Genomic DNA, 23186 nt, shown 5'->3' with positions numbered 1-23186 from the left:
CACAAGAATGGATAAATTCAAAAAGTTTATAGAGAATGAGAAAATTGGTTGTATAAAATTGATATGCCTTGATGTTTCCATAAGATGGAATTCGACTTATCTAATGCTAGAAGTTGCAGAAACATTTAAAGAATCATTTTTGCAATTGGAGATGGATGATGACTCTTTTTTTTATTATTGTCGTAATGTGAACTTGAGCCCCCCAAACTCTAGTGATTAGAAGAGAGTATTAATAAAGTTTTTTAAGATTTTTTATAATGCTATTGTGAGACTTTTTGGCTCTTTGTATGTCACATCTAATGCATATTTTCAGGAATTTTGTGGCATCCAATCACATTTATAAAAAATGAGTCGAAGTAATGATGCAGTGTTGAAATGTATGGCGGCGAATATGAAGATTAAGTATGACAAATATTGGGATCAATCGAAAAGACTAACTTGATGATAATTATTGATGTTGTTCTTGATCCAAAATGCAAATTTAGTCCTTTACATTTTTAGTTTAACAAAATATATGGTGGTAATTTAGTCGAAGAAATTATTGCAAAAGTGAAATAATTGATAATTGACATTTACGGAGATTATAGTGTTGTGTATGAGAGTTTAAGTGGAGTTTCCCATTCTAAGCCTTATTCCTCAATTGGTCATAATATGATTTATTCTGATTTTCAACATGGTTTTTGGGTTGAGTATGAGCAAGAAATTATTGAATCTAATTTGATAAACAAATCGGAGATCGATCAGTACTTGAAACATGGTTGTGAGGCACGAGCTCCAAATTTTGATATTTTAGATTGGTGGAAGATCAATGAAGTAAAATATCCTATTTTGGCAAGAGTTGTACGGGATGTGATGGCCATTTCCGTTTCTATTGTTTCTTCTAAGTTAGCTTTCATTTCCGTTTCTATTGTTTCTTCTAAGTTAGCTTTCAGTGTAGGGGGTCGTGTGCTTGACCCATTTTGTAGTTCACTATCTCTAAGAACAGTCGAAGCACTTGTTTGTACACAAAATTGGTTGAGGGATCCAATATCCATTGATTTTCGTGCCTCCTTGGATAATATTGAAAGCTTTGAAGCAGAATTGGGTAATGAACTTATTTCTTATTTATATATTTATTAAATTTTTTCATGATGTTTATTTTTATATCATTTAATAATCATCATGTGTTTTTTTAGAGTTTGACCCAGAATCAAGCTTTACTTATGTTGATGATGAGTAACTCAAGGCTTATGGTCTGCATGATGGTATGATTTTCATTTTCCAATCCGGTTTTTCAATTTCTTGTCATTGTTCATGCTTATAATTTTGTCTTCAATATCAACCAGCTTCGTTCCAAATCTATCAAAGATTTCCAATGGCTGGGCGTCCAATGTCCATTTAGGAGTATCTCTTTGCATTCAGTAGAATGCCTTGAGAGAAGTTCTATGAGGGCAACACCAATAGGAGTCCGGAGCTGGGCAGTAATTGTTTTCAAGAAAGCTTTATCATGGTCTGACTTGAGTTCCTCGTACTCAGGAGTGCCTTCACTGAATGCAACAAAAGGGGAACATGCCATTTGAGATATATAACATTATTACGATAGTTTTTAGATAGCTTTTGTACATTTTTTAAAATTAGTTTTTGTACATATTTAACTTGTATTATGTTGAAAAGACGACCAATAACAATTATCTTTTCCACTATGGAATGTGGTTGTAGTAGTAATAATAATAATAATAATAATAATAATAATAATAACAACCAACCAGATAATAATAATAATAATAATAATAATAATAATAATAATAATAATAATAATAATAATAATAATAATAACCGACCTGACCCGGCCTAAGTCCTACACGTTGGGTCGAGTCGATTTGGCACCTTGTTGGGTCTGGGTCGGCCCGGGTCCAAAATCGATTAGATCTCATCAAGTTGCAGGTCTAGTATGGTGTGTGAGGATGATGAGTAGCAACTTTAGTATTTTGGAATAGTCGAGAGAGAGATCCATTTCCTATTTCTCAATATCTATCGTTGAAGAAAACAATAACATTGTTGTATACTTTGGTATTGCATGTTGTTAGAGGACATTTGAAGACACAATGACGATGAAGTTTACATATGTATGTGGCATTGCTTGAGCCTCACACGCCACTCAGTTTGTGGCAGTTATCTGTAACCTTTAAAACTATCAATAATTCTATGGGCAACTGGGGTGCGTCCTCGCCTTGGCCCCATGACGCCTTATTTTAATTAAAAAAAATAAGGCAGAAACCACAAAATCACAAAAGCGGGAAATGAAAAAGCGTCCTCTTGAAACAAGCGTCATCTTCTCTCGGTTTCGTTTTCGACTTGCAGAATTCTGATTTTTCTTCTCCTTGTCCCCCCTCGTTTTGGCCCGCAAATTGTCTCGTTCTTGCTTCATCAACAACGAAAATGAGACTATCCCCGAGCTTCGTCTTCTCCTCTCATCTTGGGCCGAAGTCTCGAGCTTCATCTTCTCCCGAGAGAACAACGGTAACCCACATCAACCAATAGACCTAATAAATTAAATTCTCACTGTCTTTTTGCATGCGTCCAGCTCTATTTGGGAGTGGGTGGGAGTGAAACCAGAGTGGGAGCGAAACAAAGTGTGGGAGTGAAAGCATTCCGTCATTGTCGCCGTCATTAGTATCATTCTGTCGCGGTCATCGTCATGGGTGAGAGACGAGTCTACATTGGCGTTGGATGGGGTTGATGTGATTCGGTTCTTCAAAACCCAGTCGAGATATTTTTGGTGCATTCTTGCCTAATTTATTCACAATTCCCCAAGATTTATTCAGATTTCATTTTTGCAAATTTTCTGGTTAGGGTTTGTATTATGTCTTGTACATGTTTGTAATTGAAACCCATTCTTGCATTCACATCAAATAATATCTTAAAGATCTATTAATTCTCCTATTTAGTAGATCATTTCAACATGCTCGAAAATTTTAGAATTTAGATCTCGTATGTATGAATTATTGTTGTTGAAAGACAGAAAAATCAATCGTAGATTAAGTAAGAGTTCTCTTGTTTAGACAACTATTTGGCTGTAAATTAATTAAACAAATGCATAATATCTATAACCTGTATAAAGGAATTATATTAATTAAACAAGTGCTAATAAACTGCCAATTATTGAGTTTATCCCAATCACATTCTATACTTGTATAGAGGAATTCTATATAGACTATATATCTGAGCTCCCTTATTTGCATTTTTACTCTTTAGATCCAGTATTTGCTTTTGCCTCCCTCTCAGTATGGGAAACGATAAAGAACACACATCTATGCCAACACCATCTAGCTCAAATTCTCCATTCACGATATGTTATATAATTTAATATATCAATAACATTGAAATGTATTGACTTGATATTTATTTTCAAAATACATCAATAACGCAAATCCAATAACATGTTAGGACATACCATCAACTTGTCCAAACATTCCAAATCATATGCACGGTTACTATGGAGAAGTGCCTACGTAGTCACCGGGATTTCTGCCATATCCAGATGGACACAAATATCCAATCAACATACAAATGGTGATTATATGTTATTATTTATTTTTAATAAGTTCGTTGTTCCAATTCAAGAGTTTAATTGTAGATTTATTTGTGTCTTTTGCAGAATGCTAGTTACCCATTTCCACATGCCATATGTCTTTTGACTCCTCTCATCAATACAAGCTCTGCTACGAATAGAATAGTTGATTCAGAGGATAATAGACCCGAGGGTGCGAAAATTGAAGCATCATGTACATCTGCTAGAGTTGAGGAAAGTAATGAGGATAGACCAGTTCCACAGGAAACAGAGGATGATAGTGCGGGGACATCTCAGAATGTTGAAATGGATGGTTATGATATGATTGAGGAGCCAAAGTCGGGAATGGAGTTTAATTCCTTTGAAGATTTAATGAGTTATTATAACAATATGCTAAGAAATGCGAGTTTGGAGTGATGACAAAAAGGACTGAGAGGGGAGAAGATGAGACGGTTATGTATGTTACCCTTGCTTGTACTCATGGTGGGAAGGCCCGTAATAGGACTTTCAATGTCACCAACCCATGCCCGACAGGAAAGACAAAACATAAGGTAAAAATTAATGCCTTAAAATCTGATGGAAATCTTCGGTTGACTACAGTTCATAATATTCATAACTACAGCATCAGTCCAAAGAAATCTCCTTTTTTTCGATGTAATAGAGAAGTGAGTGACTCCGTAAAAAGAGTCTCAGATACAAATGATTTGGCTGGCATCCGAATGAATAACAGTTTTGGATCTCTTGTTGTTGGCGCAGGCGAATTCGAAAACCTCCCATTTTTTGAAAATGATTGTCGTAATTACATCAACAAGGCAAGACATCTACAACTTGGCATTGGTGGTGCTAGTGTGCTTCGAGAGTATTTTTGTAGGATGCAGTACAAAAATCTTGAATTCTTTGCATTGATGGATTTAGATGATGAGAGGTTAAAAAATATCTTTTGGGCAGACACCCGTAGTAGAGCAGCATATCAATATTTCGGTGATGTGGTCACATTCGACACCACATACCTGAAGAATATATATGGGATGCCGTTTGCACCATTTGTTGGTGTAAACCATCATGAACAGTCAATTTTGTTGGGAGCGGGCTTGTTTTCCAGTGAGAATACAGAAGCCTTTGTGTGGTTATTCAAGACCTGGTTGCAATATATGGATGTCATAACTCCAAAATCTATTATCACTGATCAAAATAAAGTGATAAAAAATGTAACTGCTATTGTTTTCCCAGAGACTCGATATAGATTTTGCATGTGGTAAATCTTGAAGAAAGTCCCTGAAAAGCTTGGCTCCTATGGTTCCTATAAAACTGGGAGGAAAAATGCGTTAATGAAGTGTGTGTATAACACCAAAAGTATTGAAGAGTTTGAGAGGTGTTGGAATCAGTTAATTGCCAAGTACAATTTGCATGAGAATGAGTGGTTGTAAAGTTTATATGCTGAGCGTGAGCATTGGGTTCCGGCATTCTTGAAAGAATACTTTTGGGCTGGAATGAGTACAATGCAACGAAGTGAGAGCATGACTGCCTTTTTTTTACGGGTATGTCCATGCTAAGACAAATCTAAAAGAGTTTGTTGACCAGTTTGAAAATGCGTTGAAAAAAAAATTGAGAACGAAAATACCGTGAACTTCCACTCGTTTAGTGTCACGATTTTCTGCATATCTAGATCTCCAATTGAGAAGAGGTTCCAAGATTTGTACATATATGCTAAATTTAAGGAAGTTCAGCTTCAAATTACAGGTATCATTGATAAGAATCCAAAGTTACATAAGATTGATGGTGCGGTAAAGACCTATCTGGTAGATGATGAAGTTCATTTGGAAGAGTTCACTAAACTGGTTACACATTCTGTGGACTCTAGTAAGGGGGATACCGCTGCAAAGTGTTCTTGTGGATTATTCCAGATGATGAGGATATTGTGTCGGCACATTTTGGCTGTGTTCAAATGTAACAAGATAAAAATTTTGCCAGATAGGTACATTTTAAATCGATGGAGGAAGGATATCAAAAGGCGATATACATTAATCCACAATAGCTATGATGCAGGAGAACAACAGGCATATTCTAATAGATATTCAAAGTTGTTGAATATCTGTTATCAAATGATTACTAATGCAGCGAATTCGAAAGAACATACTGAGTATGCGAAAACTAAGTTGTATGCAATGATTGAGTTATATCGTGCCAACTAACAACATCCATTGATGACCCAAACAGATTCCAATGTTGGTTGTGCGGTAAATGTCACAACTACAGTTGGTACTTCTAAGAAAGTACTCAGTTCACATGTTATGTGAGGGAAAGACAGACCCCCATTGCTAAGGAGTGCATCCAAGATGAAGAAAGACATGCAAAAAGTCAAAGCACAAAAAGTATCACGAAAACGTAAGGAGGTGCATATATTTAATATATGACATTTTTATTTTTATTTTATATAATGCAAATATGATAACTTTGTGTTATAATTTGTTGCTTCATTATTAGCGGGATGGAGGAGATACACCATGCGTGGATACACGGAGACCTTTATTTTTTCATTTAGAGATGGATGCATCCAATGTTGGACAACATGTATATTAATAAGTACATATTTATATTTAAATTCTAATGTTTGGCTGTATTTTTACGAGTATTTCTCACTAGGCTGTTCCAGAAAGCACAACCTTCGACATTAGTGGAACCCAAATATGAGGAACAATGATTTCAAGTCAAGAAAGTGTAAGTGTATCTCAAGAGTTTTTTAATATTTTAATGCTAATATCGACATGAAAATACTATTTGAGTTTAATTTTTTCCATATGCAAATTGGATTGGATGGATCACAACCGGTGGACTTGGGGTTGGATGGATCACAAACACTATAATGATATGATTCAAATGATGTATTGTGTTTTATTTATGTTTTATGTATTTAATGTATTTTTTGTTTTGAATGGATGTATTTCGAGGATTTTTTGTAGATTTAATATATCTTTTATGGGATATTCAAGGACTTTTGTGGATTTAATATATTTTTTATGGGATTAAGTTATATTCAAGGACTTTTGTAGATTTAATTTGTTTTTTATGGATTTAATGTATTGTTTTGTGGGATGAGTGTAATCCAGGGACTTATTTGTGTATACTTTGTTGGAATAGAATTATTGTTTGTGGAATGAATGTATTCCAGGGACTTGCTTGTGGAATGGATTAATTTCAATGACTTATTTGTGTAGCTTTTGTGTTTTTTGTGGGACTAAGTTATATTTAAGGAGTTTTGTAGATTTAATGTATTTTTTATGAAATAGATGTATTCCAATGATTTATTTGTGTAGCCTTTGTGCTTTTTGTGGGATGAGTGTATTTCAAGGAGTTTTGTAGATTTAATATGTTTTTTGTTGCCCAAGAAGTTTTTAAAAAATAAAGCAGGTATATTGCTATTATTTTTTTATGTAACAAGTATATTGTTCCTGGATATCTCATGGTATCCTCTTTTAGAAGCAGATATATTGTTCCTGGATAAGTTTGCTATATCTCATTTAGAAACATGTATCTCATGCCATAAGTTTGATGTATTATACATTGCCAATATATGTTGAATGGAGTTCTACATGTTTCAAGGGAATTCTAGAATGATAACAGTGGGCAACATATTGGAATTGTTGGAAAGATAATTTACTTTCTATGCTATATGTTATTTGGTGTAATTTGGGCTAGTGTTTTTGGTACCATACCATACCGGTCGGTACTGCCAGTATATGCCGTATCGGCCGCTCGGCCAGTACCGGAAATATATATGTTCCGTTTCGCTCAAAGTATCGGGTGTATTGGTTGGTATTTGATGTTTCGGCCGGTACGAAATTCTGCACAATAGTATTTTCGAAATTCTAATAAACTTTCAGGGGCAATTTTAGACTTTCACGTATTATGGTTTTGACTTTTCTCTCTTCTCTTTTTCTGTTTCACGCAAATGCCAAATTTTTTTTTTTTCATTCTTCACTTTCAGCCTCAGCCGACCAGCCCTCAAGCTCTCAAACAAATCTTCATTTTCTTTCAGCTAGCGTTAGCAGCAACAGAAGTGCATCTCGCAGTCGCACCGTCCGTCAGCTCTCAGTCGCCGTCTGCCATCGTCTCTGTCGGTCTGCCCTCTAGTCATTTTCAAAATTAATTTAATTTTTTTGTTAGTTTTTTTTTAAATAAATCATAATTGTATTTTTAAATTTTATAGATGTTTTAAATTATATTTTTTTAGTGTTTGTTTGTTTTTAGATTCTACATTGTATCTATGATTCTATAACTTTGGGTGATTGTCTATTCTACTCGAAACTTCATGTTTTATACTTTTATTATCTCCAATTGCAATTCGGTATTAGCTTTAGTGTTATTATCTCCAGTTGCAATTCGGTATTAACTTGGTGATTGTCTATTGCCTATGCAGATGCTTTATTATATATATGAGGTATTTTGATTTTTGTGACTTATAAGTAAAATCTGTGATAAAAAATATATATATATCCTTACTCAAGTATTAGCTAAAATTCAGTGGGTGTTTGCATTGTTTGGTACTTTTTTTTGATTAATCTGGTGTTTTTTTAAAGCTAATCATGTTTGGATTTTATATTTTGATGAATTTCTTCTTTTTTTAATTTTGCTTACTTATAAGTGTTAATTTTTTATACTTTAATAGTTAAAAATGTCTAGTTGTCAATCAATCGGTAGTATGATTTCAACTCCAACACTTGCTCCTGTAAGATCAGAAGATTCAGCATGGGCCCATGCACGTGCTGTGCCAGGGGCAAGAAATAATATTGAATGTTTATATTGTAATAAAGTAATTAGAGGTGGCGGGATCACTCGGTTGAAGCATCATCTAGCTGGAATTTCAGGCGATGTATAAGCATCTAAAAATGTGTCTGAAGATGTAAAATGGTAAATGAAAGAGTTGTTTGATAAAATGAAAAAAAGCAAAGAGAAGAAAATGAGAATAAGATCAGAGATTGGAGGCGATATAGATTGAACATCTGATGATATCGATAATCGTAATAGTATGGAGGGACAGTCTCAACTTTCAAAAGGTAAGAGGAAGTTGAAAGAATCTGAAACTGGAGAGTCAGTGGGGGGATTGAGTAGATTTTTTGCTTCAAGAATAACTCATGGGGCCCAACCTTCAATTAAGAGTTTTATGTGTTCAAATGAGATGATTGTAAAAGCAAAGATGGTTGTAGCACGGTGGTGGTATGATGCTAATCTGCCTTTCAATGCTGCTCAATCTAAGTTTTATCAACCAGCTATCAATACCATGACTGCCATCAGGCCAGGATTCAAGGGCCCATCTTTATATGAGTTGAGAGAAAATTTATTAAAGATGGTTGTGAAAGAGGTTCAAGATGATTTATAACAAATTAAGATGGTTTGGAATGAGACCGGTTGTTCACTAATGGCAAATAGTTGGACAAACCAGAAGCAACAATCAATAATCAACTTTCTAGTTTATTATCCGAAAGGTACAATGTTTTTGAAGTCTATTGATACATCTAGCCTTAGAAAAGATGCTGAAATATTGTTTAATATCTTTGATGAGGTTGTTCAAGAAATTGGAGCTGAGAATCTTGTGTAGTTCATAAAGGACAATGATGCAAGTTATAAAGCTGCAGGAAAAAAGTTACAACAAAATTATGGCTCTTTCTACTGGTCCCCATGTGCAGCTCATTGCATAGACTTAATGTTAAAGAATTTTTCTAATCCAAGATATTTTCTTCTTATTGATGATACCATAAAAAAGGCAAAAAAGATAACAAAGTTCATCTATAACCATGGTTGGGTTTTGGCATTGATGAAAAAAAACTTTACCAAAGGTCATGATTTGTGTCGTCCTGCAATTACAAGGTTTGCGACAAATTTTTTAAGTATCCAATGCTTACTCTTGTTTAAGAAAGAACTCAGACAAATGTTTACTTGTGATAAATGGATTGTATCAAGTCATTCTAAGAGCAGCTTAGGGAAAGAGATAGCTGAGATCGTTTTAGAAGATAAAGAGTTTTAGGCTCAATGTCAATTTATTGTTAAAGTTAGTGAACCTTTGGTTCGTGTTCTACGACTTGTTGACGGGGATGAGAAGCCTGCAATGAGATACTTGTATGATGCAATGGAAAGAGCCAAAGAGAACATAAAAGTAAGATGCAATAACAAAGTAAGTTTATTCAGTCCATTCACCAGGATCATTGATTCTAGATGGGATAGGCAGCTTCACAGTCCATTACATGCGACGGATTATTTTCTTAACCTTGGAATTTACTATAACCCCAATTTTAAAAATAAAAATGATGTTATAAGAGGCTTCAACAGCTATATTATGAAAATGGAACTTGATCCCGATAATCAAGACAAGATCATTGCAGAACTTGACTTGTATAAGAATGCAGTAGGTGAGTTTGGACATTCTTTAGCAATCCGCCAGCGTGATAAGATTAATCCAGGTATTATCATTTATAAATGTCATTTGTTAAATAGTATGACCTTGTATTTTAAATTTTATCTTATTTTATTTTTACTTGTATTTAATTAATAATTTATAATTACATTATTGTTATAGTTGCATGGTGGACCCAATTTGGTTGCGAGGTTCCAACGCTTCAAAAGTTTGCTATTCGAGTACTAAGTCAATATTGTAGTACAACTGGAAGTGAGAGAAACTGGAGCACATTTGATTTTATTCATTTGAAGAAGAGAAATAGATTAGTGCATAAACGTTTGAATGACTTAGTATTTGTTCGTTATAACTTGAAACTGAGAGAGAGGTAAATTTTTTTAATACTAATGTTTTCACTGTTGAAAAATATATAACATTTTCACTTATGTTTGATTTTATTTTGACAGGAGCATAAAAAAGGGAAGGAATGCTTTAGATCCAATCAATCTTGAAAACATTGATTTGATGGAAGAATGGGTAAGTGAAGAATCTGAGCTTCTTGATGGAAAAGATTTGGATTGGGCAAGTATTGAGGAAGACAATGATAATGTTGGAGTTGATGTTGATGATGGTGATGACGTTGATGAAAATATTTTGATTAACATGTCGAATCCTGATCCTTATTGTCTTTTTGATGAGGATGAGTATCTTTGATGACGTAGTGAAGTTAATAATTTTATCAAGATAATATTGGTGTTTATAACTTTATGTTAGTTGTAACTTAAAACTTAAGACTTGTATTGAGAATATTGAGTTTAACTTATTTTGTTGTTATTTTGGAATACAGTTAATGCTTGTATATATATATAATTTATCCAGGTTTAAATTATTCTAAAACGATATACAAAACGGTACCGGTAACGAAACAGTATCGTGACCGAAATATTATTCTGAAACGGTACACGAAACAGTACCGGTACCGAAATATTTCGTTCCAGTGCCTTGACTGGTACGACTTTCGGTACAGTATTCAAAACTTTGATTTGGGCACCAAAATGCCAAGTGCCAACCTGCTCTGGTCGTAAACGTAGTTTAGAAGTCCAGAAAGAACCATCTATTTATTGCTAATTTAATTCATTCACAAAAAACACATGCAAATATAAAAGGATACACTAAATACAAGCAGTAAGTAAATTTTACAAGTTAATATATACATACAGTCGGTGAATTTTACAAGTTACAAGTTAGCACCAAGTTTGGGCATAATCTAAGAACTACCTAAATACATCAAATGCAAAGTCCAATACTTAAATACAAACACTAGGCAGCAATTACTTACATACTACCAACCAACACATAACTACAAATGAAAAAGCCCAATACACCCGAATTATTGTGTGTGAATGCCTTATTTCAGTTTCGCGCTTCAAGAGCACCATCTCTCTATTAGATATCACGATCTCTCTCTTCTCGATTTCATCTGCTCTCTTACGGAGCTCAGTCTTCTTCTTTTCAACATCATCGAGTATCTGCTCAAACTCTTTCTCCTTCCTTAACAATTCATTATTTTTTTCTCGAAGTTGGGCCTTAAATTCTTAATTGCTATCTGCCCACATGAAAAACTTACAATATGGTAATCCCTGTAATTATACCCATAAAAAAAGAATTAGATGTACAACATATTAATTACTATAATTTAAAAATGTTAGATGTAAAAATGATGTAGTCACCTCTGAGTTGTATTTTGGACACCCTAAGAAGGGTCGTCCTGGAATTCTTGTCGTATTTGAATATCTCAAGGTAGCTTCGACCTTACAGAAGCATAATAGTTGTCTCAAAGTACATTTTCCAAACGATGTAGAATACATTTATGATGATGACATTTTAACATGATGTTTTATATTTTGTTACATGTGAAATCCGAAAACCAACAAGGATTATTTAGATAATATTAATACTACAAACTCTGTAAATTTGTGTATCTCTTCTTGAGTTGTAAAAATGATTTGCACTTCTCTCTCTTCAGCCTATAGGTGTGGGCAGTATGGTACTAATGATTTTAGGAAACCAGTAATCTATCTTATTGTATTGAATGACACATGATAATAGCAAAACAAAAAAAGCCAAAAAGGAACTCCCCAAAAAATTACTTCCGTGCAACCATGTCAACCCCAAGACAACTCTAGTTCTAAGAAAAATTTTGAAACAAATCAGCAATAACTCTTCAACCTATTAAACATATGATAGCTCCTAATTTCAGTGGCAAATACCAAATCAAGTCTAAAAATACGAAAGGAATCAAGATCAAAACCATCCATACATATACAAGAATCAAAGGCTACAAGCTAATCCAGAATCAAGATCAAAACCATACATATACTAGCATTGCAGGTCACATGCAAACTTACAACAAGTAATAAAGAAAACCAGTCTAGAATCTACAAGCATGTATGTGTTTGTCTTTGTTACAAGTTAGCACCAACAAACTGAAAAGCTTACATGTTTTGTGGACCACCATTTCTTCTTTTGGACAGCTTACGCTATACTTTTGTGAAGATCATACAAAAAATATTCATAATAAACAAAATATTATATGTTGATTTGTTACTTTGGATTGGAATGTCTTTCTTTATTTTCCTTCTCTATTATTCTCAATGACATGGATCTATTTAATTGAAAATTTCTTCTTTTTAGTATTTAAATCCAATGATTTTTTGTAAATGTTTTCACTATAAAATGATTAGATTTCGTATACTTAGCCCTCATCATCTTTTAAACCAACAAACTGAAAAGCTTACAAACTAATCAAAGTACACATGTTCTATGACTCATTCTAAAATCATGGTTGAAATAAAATGAATTATAGCATGTCTGAACTGATCATCAATAGGGGCTCTCGATCATCTTTTAACATAAGAAATTCTATATAGCCAACATAAGAAACTTTAACATTATATATCAAGCATTTGACAGCTCCTAATCCAAATTATCCAAATTCTACAAAACACATACCAGAATCAAGATCAAAACCATGCATATGCTAGCAGTGCAGGTCACATGCAAAGTTAGCACAAATAATAAAACAATTGAAACAACCTGAAATAGTTAGGTTACCTTGCACCAACAGAATACGAAGATGAAGGAGGATTTCAGATCTGGGTGGAGAATCTGGAGGGGATTTGGTGGAGAAGATGAATGGGCTTCGTGGGTTCGTGGAGAAAACGAAGGGGCTTCGTGGGTGTTGTGGGTTCGTAGAGAAGACGAACGGACTTCATGGGCTGGAACCAATACTGCTATGTGTGTTCGTGGGTTCTTGGAGAAGGCGAAGGGGCTTCGTGGAGAAGACGAAGAGACTTCGGGAGTTGACTTTAGTGAAGAAGACGAAGATGATGGCAAAAGACAAAGACGCTTGGGGGTTTTGATGGGGAGAAGACGTAGACGCTAAGATGGGGGTTTCAATGGGGATAAGACGAAGATGCCGGATTTCGATGGGGAGAAGACGAAGACGCCGAGATGGGGGTTTCGATGGGGAGAAGACGACAGGGCCTCACGGAGGGAAGACGACGGCTTCTGTTTTTGTGGGGATGGGGTTTCCCTGGGTCTACTTCGTGGGTCAACTCGAAGATGAAGCTCGGGAGGGGTGACGAAAACTCGAAGATGAAGCTCGAGAGGGGTGAAGAAAACTGGAAGATAAAGCTCGGGAGAAAGAAGAAAAGGGGCTTTGATCTCTGAAATCGAGAGGAGAAGACGATGCTATTTTTTTTTTAATTAAAATAAGGCATGGGCCACTTCAGATGCGGGGTCGTGACACGGGGACGCACCCCAGTTGCCTAAAACTATACACATCGGCTGATCACCCTCGATTGATAAACTCACTCTTTACTTTATTGTGTTTCTTTCATTGTGTTTCTTTGCTTCTTACTAGACATCTCTTGGTGGGATTTAAAAACCATGAAAGAACGACGGAGGTGAGATGACTCCTTTTGTGATCCACCTCCATGATACTCTAGGCCGAGCCATCACAAAGTATGGCCTCAACCACTCGTCCTTGTGCAATAAGGGATTTTTGTATCTTGAATATAATTTTGTTAAGCGCTGCTACATCCATAATGTACTTTGCTTTTTTATTTACTTTTTTTTAAAAAAAAAATTTAAGTTTTTTTAAACATTTTTTTATAAAAAAATCATAAACTCATTAAAAACTATTTGTTTAATCATTAAATAAAAGAAAATACAATCTCGGTGGCTTTATCATTTTCTAATTTTATTATTTATTTATTACTTCTTTTTAGTACTTCTATTTATTTTTCTCTGTGTCTAGGTAGACCTCTCCTAGGTGAGCGGCACCCTCCAGAGGCCTTTTGTTTTATTTTTTATTTTTTGAAGTCTTTATGTTCTAACGAAGTATTTATGTGTCATAATTTTGATTTAAAAAATATATTTTATATTTTATATATTTTAAATCGATATAAAATTATATGCTCTATACAGAATTTGAAAATAGAATAAATATCAATTATTATTATTATTTTTTTTTTGTAGATCAATTATTATTAAAATGATAAAAATATAAGCAATATTACATAATTTTAGATTAAGAGGGGAATAACCGAATAATGAATGATTAATATGACAGCGAAATATTCCCTACCGAGGGACAAAAGACCAAAAACAAAAACACAGGAGGAAACAAAGCTTCCCGCAGAGACCACGACTGTTATTGTGTGTGTTGAATAATTATTAGAAAAATCTTGGAAAGATGTACCTCTAGGGTTTGAAAATTCTGCAAGTCCCAATATTTGAAGATCCAGCAAAGTGACGAATTTATTCATGCAATAGAGAAAAGAAGAAGAGGTCTTTCACTGGGTCCTGTAGACGCAGAGAAAGGCTAGGGCCATGGCGGGTCGGGCGTTGATGAGGGACAAGGGCCAATCACTTCGTAGATCTCGAATTGCCGCAGCCATTTTGACTGGAGTTCTTATCGGGTGCGTCTTTGCCTTCGTTTTACCTCATGGACTCTTCAGCTCCGATCAGCCAATCCAAAACCGCCGAATCGGCAAATCGGGTCTCCAGGTTCTGATCTTCGTGCTTTAATATCACAGTTAGAGCATAATTCATGTTTTTATTTTTAAGTGGTTCTCATGTGGCTATTATTTGTCCAGTTTTTCTTTCTTCCTTTTCCAGTTAAATTCTCTGAGTTGGAGGAGTTGGCCTTATTTCGTACCATGGGGTTTGTTAAAATGTGGGTTTGATTTTTCATGGTATGAAAAATCTCATGCATAAGGACAGGATTTTCCTGGCTGCTACAATTGGGATTACCTAAAGTATTAAAATTGAATGAACAGATCAAGCTTATCAAAAGAAAGAAGTGAGTTTTAGGTTGACTTCTGTTTGCGTGTCTGGATCGAACCAGTTTGGCTTGCAAATTGCCACCAGGCAAGACGCCCATGGTGGGATCACAAGAATTTCTTTCGTTTTAATTAACGATCCATTTTTGCTGGCCCAAACTTTGTTTGAGATAGTCCCTTCGTTGTGCACACGATCAGCCTCGGTGTAAACTAGCCATGAATGTGTTGTGACATGCCAGAGGCTGGGATAATCCTGGGAAGACAATGTGATAAGTTTAGTTAATTTAATTTATTGATTTCACGGGGTTCTATACAAACTAAAAAAAATATTTTAAAATCATATTGAAAGATGTCTGAAGATGCCTTTTCTTGTTTTTCCATCATGTTTGTTTGACATAATTTTGTTTGTTTCTCATTTTTCCTGACTTTTTGTTTGTTAGGCTTTTTCATCCTCATGTGAATTGCCAGAGCGGATTAACATGATTAAGTCAGATATTGCATCACTGTCAGATAAAAATGCGGAGTTGAATAAGCAAGTCAAGGATCTGACTGAAAGGCTACGGTTTGCTGAACAAGGAAAAGATCATGCACAGATGCAGTTTTTGGATATGGGTGAAAAGCACAAGGCTGGCCCTTTTGGTACTGTCAAGGGTTTGAGAACAAATCCAACTGTCATTCCTGATGAATTAGTGAATCCAAGATTGGCAAAGATCTTGGAGGAAGTTGCTATTCGGAAAGAACTTATTGTTGCACTTGCAAACTCAAATGTCCAAGCCATGTTGGAGGTCTGGTTTACCAGCATCAAGAAGGTGGGTATTAGTAATTATCTAGTTGTAGCACTAGATGACCATATTGAACATTTCTGCAAATCGAATGGTGTTCCAGTTTACAAGAGAGATCCAGATGAGGGTATAGATTCTGTTGCGAAGACGGGAGGTAACCATGCTGTCTCTGGACTGAAATTTCGTATTTTGAGAGAGTTTTTACAACTCGGTTACAGTGTTCTTCTCTCAGACGTAGATATAGTATACTTGCAGAACCCGTTTGATTATATTTATAGGGATTCAGATGTTGAGTCTATGAGTGATGGTCACAATAATATGACTGCATATGGATTTAATGATGTCTTTGATGAACCTGCCATGGGTTGGGCTCGATATGCTCATACTATGAGGATATGGGTTTACAACTCTGGTTTCTTTTATATAAGGCCTACTAAGCCGTCAATCGAGCTGTTGGATCGCGTGGCTGATCGGCTTTCTCGAGACAAATTATGGGACCAAGCAGTCTTTAATGAGGAGCTCTTTTACCCCTCACATCCTGGATATGATGGGCTTCATGCTGCCAAGAGAACTATGGATATGTATCTGTTTATGAACAGTAAGGTCCTTTTTAAGACTGTGCGGAAAGATGCAAAACTAAAAAAGCTGAAGCCAGTTATTGTTCATGTAAATTACCACCCAGATAAACTTTCAAGAATGAAAGCAGTTGTAGAGTTCTACGTTAACGGCAAGCAGGATGCACTAGCACATTTCCCAGATGGTTCTCAGTGAAACAAGCAAGATGCACAAGAACATTTCCCAGATGGTTCTCAGGGGTCCAGACAGTGTGACAGAATGTCCTATTCTCACCATTTAATGGGTGAAGCAGTTCAGTTTTGGGATACACACTAGATACCAATATATTAACTCGATTCCGAGAGCAAAGAGAATGTATTCTTTGAAATGTTCCCCTTCATCTTAGTCTTGTTTTTGAATGTTGGAATAACTAAAGCTTTGTTTCACTTTAAGACCATAGTGGCCGTTGCCACTGTTTTATATCATCATGTATACGAAGAACTCTTATTCTGAAGTCAGTCGTACACTGTACCATTTTAAGTCTGAATTTTTTTGAAGATCTTGATTTCTGTAGGCTGTACTTTTCTCAAGTAATTGGTTTACTTGGTCAGGGTTTATGCCTTTCATTGAGATGATGAAGACGAGAAAATGATAATTGAAGTGTTGAGTTTTTGTAATTTTGTTTTTCATGTTAGTCTCTCTTTGTAATGTTAATCAGTAGGGTATAAAAACATCAGAAACTATCTGCTCTCTGCCTCTATCATGTCTGGGGCAACATGAGCTCTATACTGCCCCGAAGTGTGTCCGAGCTCTCTCTGTTTCCTTACCCCCCACAAGCGGTCTAAAGGGAAGGGAGAGTTAGCTGATGCTTAGTCCCCAGACACCGCGAGCAACATTCAAGTTTAATTAGCAATGTTTGTTAGAATCAATGAGCTCAGTTTATGCTATGTTTGAATTACCCTGAGGGTGTCTGTCTCAAGTTAATTCTGCAGACACTCCATTGAGCTTTTGAAAGTGTATTTCCAGTACAGATAATTCCAATCTATGTTATGTTCTCATTTCAATTTGCAAGGACCAATTTAGCCGGTGGACCTGTCCTGCAAATGGAAGGCAAGCATCTGGACAAAGATCTCAAACGTGGTAGGGACACCATAGTACTCCACCCCCATGTTTTTTGTGTTGTCCAAATCCATCAATCCTTCGTTCCCAACCACTAAAAACAGAAAATACAACCAACCCTCCAATTTTTTCGTTATTATTTCACAAAAAAATGACCTACTCTTTAGTGTCGGCTAAGCCCTCACCCCGCTGGGTATGTATATCTAGACATCGAAATTCGAATGGTTGTTATCACATAAATTCCTAGTAACTTTAGCCTAGGGAATAATATCTTTAAAAAATTAGAGAAGTGTTATAATTATAAAGAGATTTTACAAAAATAAATTCACAAATTTATGTAATTTGATTATGTGGTACGTTAGATCTACTTTACAATAAAAGTAACTTTACAATCTAACATATCACGTTAAATCGTATTAGTTTGTGAATTTACTTTTATAAAATTTCTTTGTAATTGAAGTATTTCTCTTAAAAAAAAATTATTACACAAGTATTACAAAAAGAAAAGAAAAAGAAAGGTCGTTGCATGCATGCCACATGCAAAATATAGTTCGTTCGATCGGTACGTAATATTATCATCTTTTGTCGTTTCATTTGGAATTTTCTTTCTTATCCACAAACACAAAGATAGATCTTCTCCGACTCTTGTATGGCTTCAAATTCCACTTACCCTCCTTTCTTCGTCTTCTTCCGCAACGTATATTTTTTTCCTCTGCTCGTCACTTTCATGAGAGAAAAACTTCCGAAACTTGTGGCTGAAGACCTCAATTAATCTCTAGTCTGTTATTGTTCACAGCCCAACATAGCAGCTCAGAGGTTTCCTCCAGCCAAATGATTTTTTTTTTCCTGCGAATTAATATGCTTGTTTCTATCGATTGTTGGTCCGGTTGATTGCTGTCTGCGAAAATGGAGAGAGTTTCACAGAGAGAGACTGTTCTTTTAAAGTATAGTAGTCTTCGGCGATCTTTCACGAACTCCAGCTCTTCGCCGAAGGCTCCCTGCAGAGAACTGGATTTAGATTTCCACGATGTGTTCGGCGGACCACCGAGGCGGTCGTCAGTTCAAGAAAATCGGTTCAGTTTCAACGAAGCCGCGGATTTCCATGGACGTAGAGGGGAGGAGGATGAAGCACTTTCATGTCCTGTTATTGGCGGTAAGCCTGTGTTTGGGGATGAGAATGAGATCAATCGAAGGCGGTGCCTGAGCAATGATTTCTTTGATGACATATTCCGAGGCGATGAATCTGTGAGCCCTGCCCAAGCCCTGCCACCCAAAGCTGACCCATTCAGGTTTTGACTTTACTCTGATGATCCTTTAGTTTCAGCTATCTGCAGAATCTGAGGAAAAGAGATGATTAGAAACAACAATCTCTTTGTTCTTTAGTTGATATGTTAGAGGCTATATACATGTTTGGATTGAGAAAGATTTTGAAAAATGTTTTCCTTGGGATTTGAAAAATTAGTGGAACCCCTTGAAAATATGTGGAAAAAAAAAATTGTTAGAGGTCTTTCTGTACTTTTGTGAAAAAAGTTGTTTGTTACGAAAATCAAGGTAAGATGTTTTGATGAAAATTATTTTTGAGATTTTTTTAATATGTGTGTGTGTGTGTGTGTGGATAGAGAGTGAGAAAATTTTCAAAATCTGTCCTGAGATTCATCAGCAATATTGCGTTTCCTTCTTTGAAATTATGTGATATGAGGTAAATTATCATGTTGAACATTCTGATTGTTGTGCATGTTTCCCTGTATCTTGTCTACTGTGTTTGATTCCCTAGCTTACCTGCCAAATTGACCAAGGGGATGGACTCGCCGGTATTTGGTTCCACCCTTCATAGTTCGTCTAAATACAAGGATGGTGCATCCAATGGAATTAGCCTTTCTAATTCTTCAACTTCAACCCCTTCGGGATTCTCAAGCCAAGCAATTCAATGCCAAGAGGAGTTGGGGAATGATGTTCAGTCATCTTATCGCCAAAGCCCTTCATCTCCGAAGATCTCTCGTGTCAGCTTGGAGTCGTCAGACTTGAATAACTCTGATAAAAGAGACAGAGAAGGCAACGGGAAAAAGGATTCAAGTAGTTTGGAGGTCCCAAGGGAAAGTGGTCAGTTTCACTTTTCTATATACAGATGGGCTAGCAAAGGAGTGCCATTGGCGACACTTTTTAGAGGGAATAGATCTGCCAAGTTTGAGAGATGCTCAAGCTCAAATGGATGGCTGGAAAGTGGAAGAATGGTGAGGGAATCATCTACAAAGTCCTCTAAGATGGAATGCAACCAACAGGAAAATGACTCTATTCTTGATACAAGAGTTCAAGATATGGTAGAACCATGTCAAAGTGTTTCAGAATTAAGCCTTCCCACACCAGAATCAGAAACCCTGAGCTGCCATCAAAATGCTGTTGATGATGTTCCTGGTAATGCCATCTTGCACGAAAAAAGAGAAGAAATAAAACCTCAATCTCTGTCCGTGATAGAATTGGGTGATAATGCCAAGCAAGTTCACAAGCCTGCAGTGAAAGTCAAACCCTCACATTCTCTGTTCCTTGATAACAAATATGAACGAGGTAAGTGTGTTCCAGATCAAGTGCATTGGTTCAAAACTTCAAATATATCATCTCTAAAACCACACCCATTTTGTTCTATTGCAGGCAATGATGGAATAGGTGAAAAAGGTGACGGTAAAGAAAGGACAGTTATAAGCACAAAAGAGCCATTAGTACTTGTTGATGCAAGTAAAAATGTAAAGAAACAAGATGGAAAAAGAACTACTTTTCAGGATTCAACCATGTACTCAGCTGACAAGCTTGGGAGGAACAGAGTTAAGGGAAGGGTCAAAGACTTTGTTAAAATTTTCAACCAAGGAGCTTCTCAAAAACCCAAAGACAATATTGATATTGACTGTGGAATTCAAAGCTCTAAAGGGAAGAAGAGAGACACTTACAGAGTAGTGAATGAAGTAAGCATTGGCACACTTGGATCAGATGAGAATACTCCAAGGGCCAAAGTAAGCACCAAAGCCCCAAACATTTCGATCACGGTAGAGTTAGTTTGAGTTCGCTCAACCAGATATTAACAACTTCAAGCAATCTCTTCAAAAGTGCAAAAACTCAATTTGTTCCAGAAAGCTTTTAGCGAATCTGAAAATTCTAATATTTCTTATCATGTTCTCAGGCAGATGAATATCTGAAACAGTCAGAGAAAGAAGATTCTGCCTTCAAGACCACCAACTATATATTCAGTGATACTTTGTCGGCACAAAAGGATTACTCACCATCAAACGGTTAGTTTTTGTAATCTTTAGTCGAAGTGGTAGTGAGGCTTAGCTTAATATTTGGGAGCAGGTCCAAGTTGAGAAATTTTGAATCATGATATAATTCCCCATGGTTTATTATGGTAATGTGGTCATTTGGAAATTTCATAGCCGCATATTTAAGATGAAATGTCATCTTCTTGTGTATGGTTGTTTTGGTTGTGTTAGTATGACTTCCAAGTTACTCTGTTAGTCACATTAGTCCCAATTTGCTGTAACATCAGTGCTATATCTGGAAAACAGAACACCCCAGGGGTCCTCAATTGACCCAAATTGGTTTGCATTTATACACCTTGATTATGGAAGGCATCTGCATTTTCCTAAAGAAACTCCAACATCTAAAAAGATGGTTCTGACTCGAAACAAATAAGAACTTTGATTTGTCATCTGGTTTTAGGTTTGAGACAGAAACTACTTTCCTATTTAACAGACCACCACAAGCCATCCATTTTTTGAGAAATCCTTCCATACATGCTTCCCCACATAGGTGTCTGGTAAAAATGTGGGCAGAACTGGAAGTAAGCGATGCAAATGAACTTCATGTAATGTGTTCTCCAATCAGTATAAACTTGATGCCATTTGTGGTTCAGATCCAATTGAGTACTTTATGGAAATTAAAAACAGTTACAATATATTCTACTCTATCTACATTGATCTAATTTGGGGCGTGGCATTGATTTATATGGGGACTGAGTGCTTTATGGAAAGATATAACACATCCATGTATTTTTGTCAGCATCAATTCTTAATGGCTCGAAGGCTATAATTGAAGACGCGGATGAGTCCTTCCGAGGGAACTACATTGTATGTGATTTTTCCATCAAAAATTGATTCATGTTTTCTTAATTGCACAATGTCATCTGATTAAAATTATGTGTCTACATATGCATCTTATGAACCTAAAATATTAATGTTGAACAATGCAAATCTCAGTAAACAGATGCATAGGATCTTATTATCTATTTGCACAAACTTATATATTTTTTTAACATATCCTGAGGAGCTATTTCACTTGGGTTTCTTGACAGATAAAAGAATTACCCCAAGGCCACAATGAACTGCCTCAAAGTGTTGACAAAGATGAAGAAATCAATGTAATGGAGAATGCAAAACAGGCTCAACTTTAATGTTGCTTTAAAATATCTATGATGGCAGGGCAATAATTGTACATTTTCACATAATGCAGGTTATCGATGCAAAAATAAGACACTGGTCCAATGGAAAGGCAGGAAATATAAGATCATTGCTCTCGACTTTACAATATGTGAGTATGGATGGTGCTGTCATCCTTGCTGAAAAACACCCCCACCCCCACCCCTCCTCTTGCTTTCTCTTTTCAAACCCCCTCCAATTTTCAAGCACTGAAAGAAATGTCCTATATATTGTCCTTTTATCCTTGACTATTACTAAAGATATTGCTTTTTGATATGTTTAGATACATCTTTTGCCTCTGAAAAGTAATGTTCATCATACTCACAGGTTCTTTGGCCAGAGAGTGGGTGGAAGCCTGTAGCTCTTGTTGATATAATTGAAGGAACTTCAGTGAAAAGAGCTTATCAGAAAGCTTTACTCTGCCTACATCCAGATAAGCTACAGCAGAAGGGTGCTGCTTCGGATAAAAAATACATTGCAGAAAAAGTTTTTGATATTTTGCAGGTATAGATTTTATATCCCACTGAACTCTTATTTTCACCTTATGCAATATAGCGTAGCTATATATATTTCATTCAGGTATTAGCTCATCAACTTTACTTTCATGTCCATACAGAACTGAAACTTCAATATGAATTTTTTCTTTTTCTTTTTCTTTTTTTTTTTTTTTTTTTTTTTTTTTTTTTTTTTTTTTTTTTTTTTTTTTTTTTTTTTTTTTTTTTTTTTTTTTTTTTTTATTATTATTATCAGGAGGAATGGACTCATTTCAACTCGCTTGGCGCATTGTGACTTCAGTCTTTTATGGCAATGTTCCGTCAGTGGACAAGAACACAGATGAGTTGCTCGGAAACAAAACGTCCACACAATTAAGGAAGGATCTGTTTGGGATTGTCAGTGGATAATAGAAATTTTTACGGTAGAAATTGTCTGTGGAGTTGTGCCAAAAATTTATGTTATTGAAAAGTTCTTTTTACGGTGTGATAA

General features: G+C 35.6%; 3 protein-coding genes across 3 annotated transcripts; all 3 read left to right on the top strand.

Annotated features, from left to right (window-relative positions):
- The first annotated feature begins 3966 nt into the window (after nucleotides 1–3966).
- Nucleotides 3967–5742, top strand: LOC108991628 (protein FAR1-RELATED SEQUENCE 6-like). Its single transcript, XM_018965959.1, has 2 exons — nucleotides 3967–4475; nucleotides 5217–5742. The coding sequence occupies exons 1-2, from the start codon at nucleotides 3967–3969 to the stop codon at nucleotides 5740–5742; spliced, it is 1035 nt and encodes a 344-aa protein (XP_018821504.1).
- Nucleotides 5743–14564: 8822 nt separating this feature from the next.
- LOC108991720 (arabinosyltransferase RRA3-like) lies at nucleotides 14565–17186 on the top strand. The gene is made up of 2 exons (XM_018966091.2): nucleotides 14565–15011; nucleotides 15727–17186. The coding sequence occupies exons 1-2, from the start codon at nucleotides 14835–14837 to the stop codon at nucleotides 16837–16839; spliced, it is 1290 nt and encodes a 429-aa protein (XP_018821636.1). The 5' UTR covers nucleotides 14565–14834; the 3' UTR covers nucleotides 16840–17186.
- Nucleotides 17187–18375: 1189 nt separating this feature from the next.
- Nucleotides 18376–23186, top strand: LOC108991724 (J domain-containing protein required for chloroplast accumulation response 1-like). The gene is made up of 9 exons (XM_018966097.2): nucleotides 18376–19031; nucleotides 19517–20304; nucleotides 20389–20744; nucleotides 20912–21020; nucleotides 21787–21854; nucleotides 22079–22144; nucleotides 22237–22314; nucleotides 22530–22706; nucleotides 22953–23186. The coding sequence occupies exons 1-9, from the start codon at nucleotides 18649–18651 to the stop codon at nucleotides 22989–22991; spliced, it is 2064 nt and encodes a 687-aa protein (XP_018821642.1). The 5' UTR covers nucleotides 18376–18648; the 3' UTR covers nucleotides 22992–23186.

This window comes from Juglans regia, chromosome 15, assembly GCF_001411555.2.
Source record: "Juglans regia cultivar Chandler chromosome 15, Walnut 2.0, whole genome shotgun sequence".
NCBI classification, from domain to species: Eukaryota; Viridiplantae; Streptophyta; class Magnoliopsida; order Fagales; family Juglandaceae; genus Juglans; species Juglans regia.
This window is presented reverse-complemented; position numbering and strand designations above follow the sequence as displayed.

What these genes read in the sequence shown, in the direction of transcription:
- LOC108991720 (XM_018966091.2), top strand. Translation starts at nt 14,835, where the DNA reads ATGGCGGGTCGGGCGTTGATGAGGGACAAGGGCCAATCACTTCGTAGA. An exon ending in TCGGCAAATCGGGTCTCCAG is followed by an intron (nt 15,012 to 15,726) that starts GTTCTGATCTTC and finishes TTTGTTTGTTAG; the next exon opens with GCTTTTTCATCCTCATGTGA.
- LOC108991628 (XM_018965959.1), top strand. Translation starts at nt 3,967, where the DNA reads ATGACAAAAAGGACTGAGAGGGGAGAAGATGAGACGGTTATGTATGTT. An exon ending in ATGGATTTAGATGATGAGAG is followed by an intron (nt 4,476 to 5,216) that starts GTTAAAAAATAT and finishes CTGCATATCTAG; the next exon opens with ATCTCCAATTGAGAAGAGGT.
- LOC108991724 (XM_018966097.2), top strand. Translation starts at nt 18,649, where the DNA reads ATGGAGAGAGTTTCACAGAGAGAGACTGTTCTTTTAAAGTATAGTAGT. An exon ending in GGATTACTCACCATCAAACG is followed by an intron (nt 21,021 to 21,786) that starts GTTAGTTTTTGT and finishes TATTTTTGTCAG; the next exon opens with CATCAATTCTTAATGGCTCG. An exon ending in TGCTCTCGACTTTACAATAT is followed by an intron (nt 22,315 to 22,529) that starts GTGAGTATGGAT and finishes TCATACTCACAG; the next exon opens with GTTCTTTGGCCAGAGAGTGG.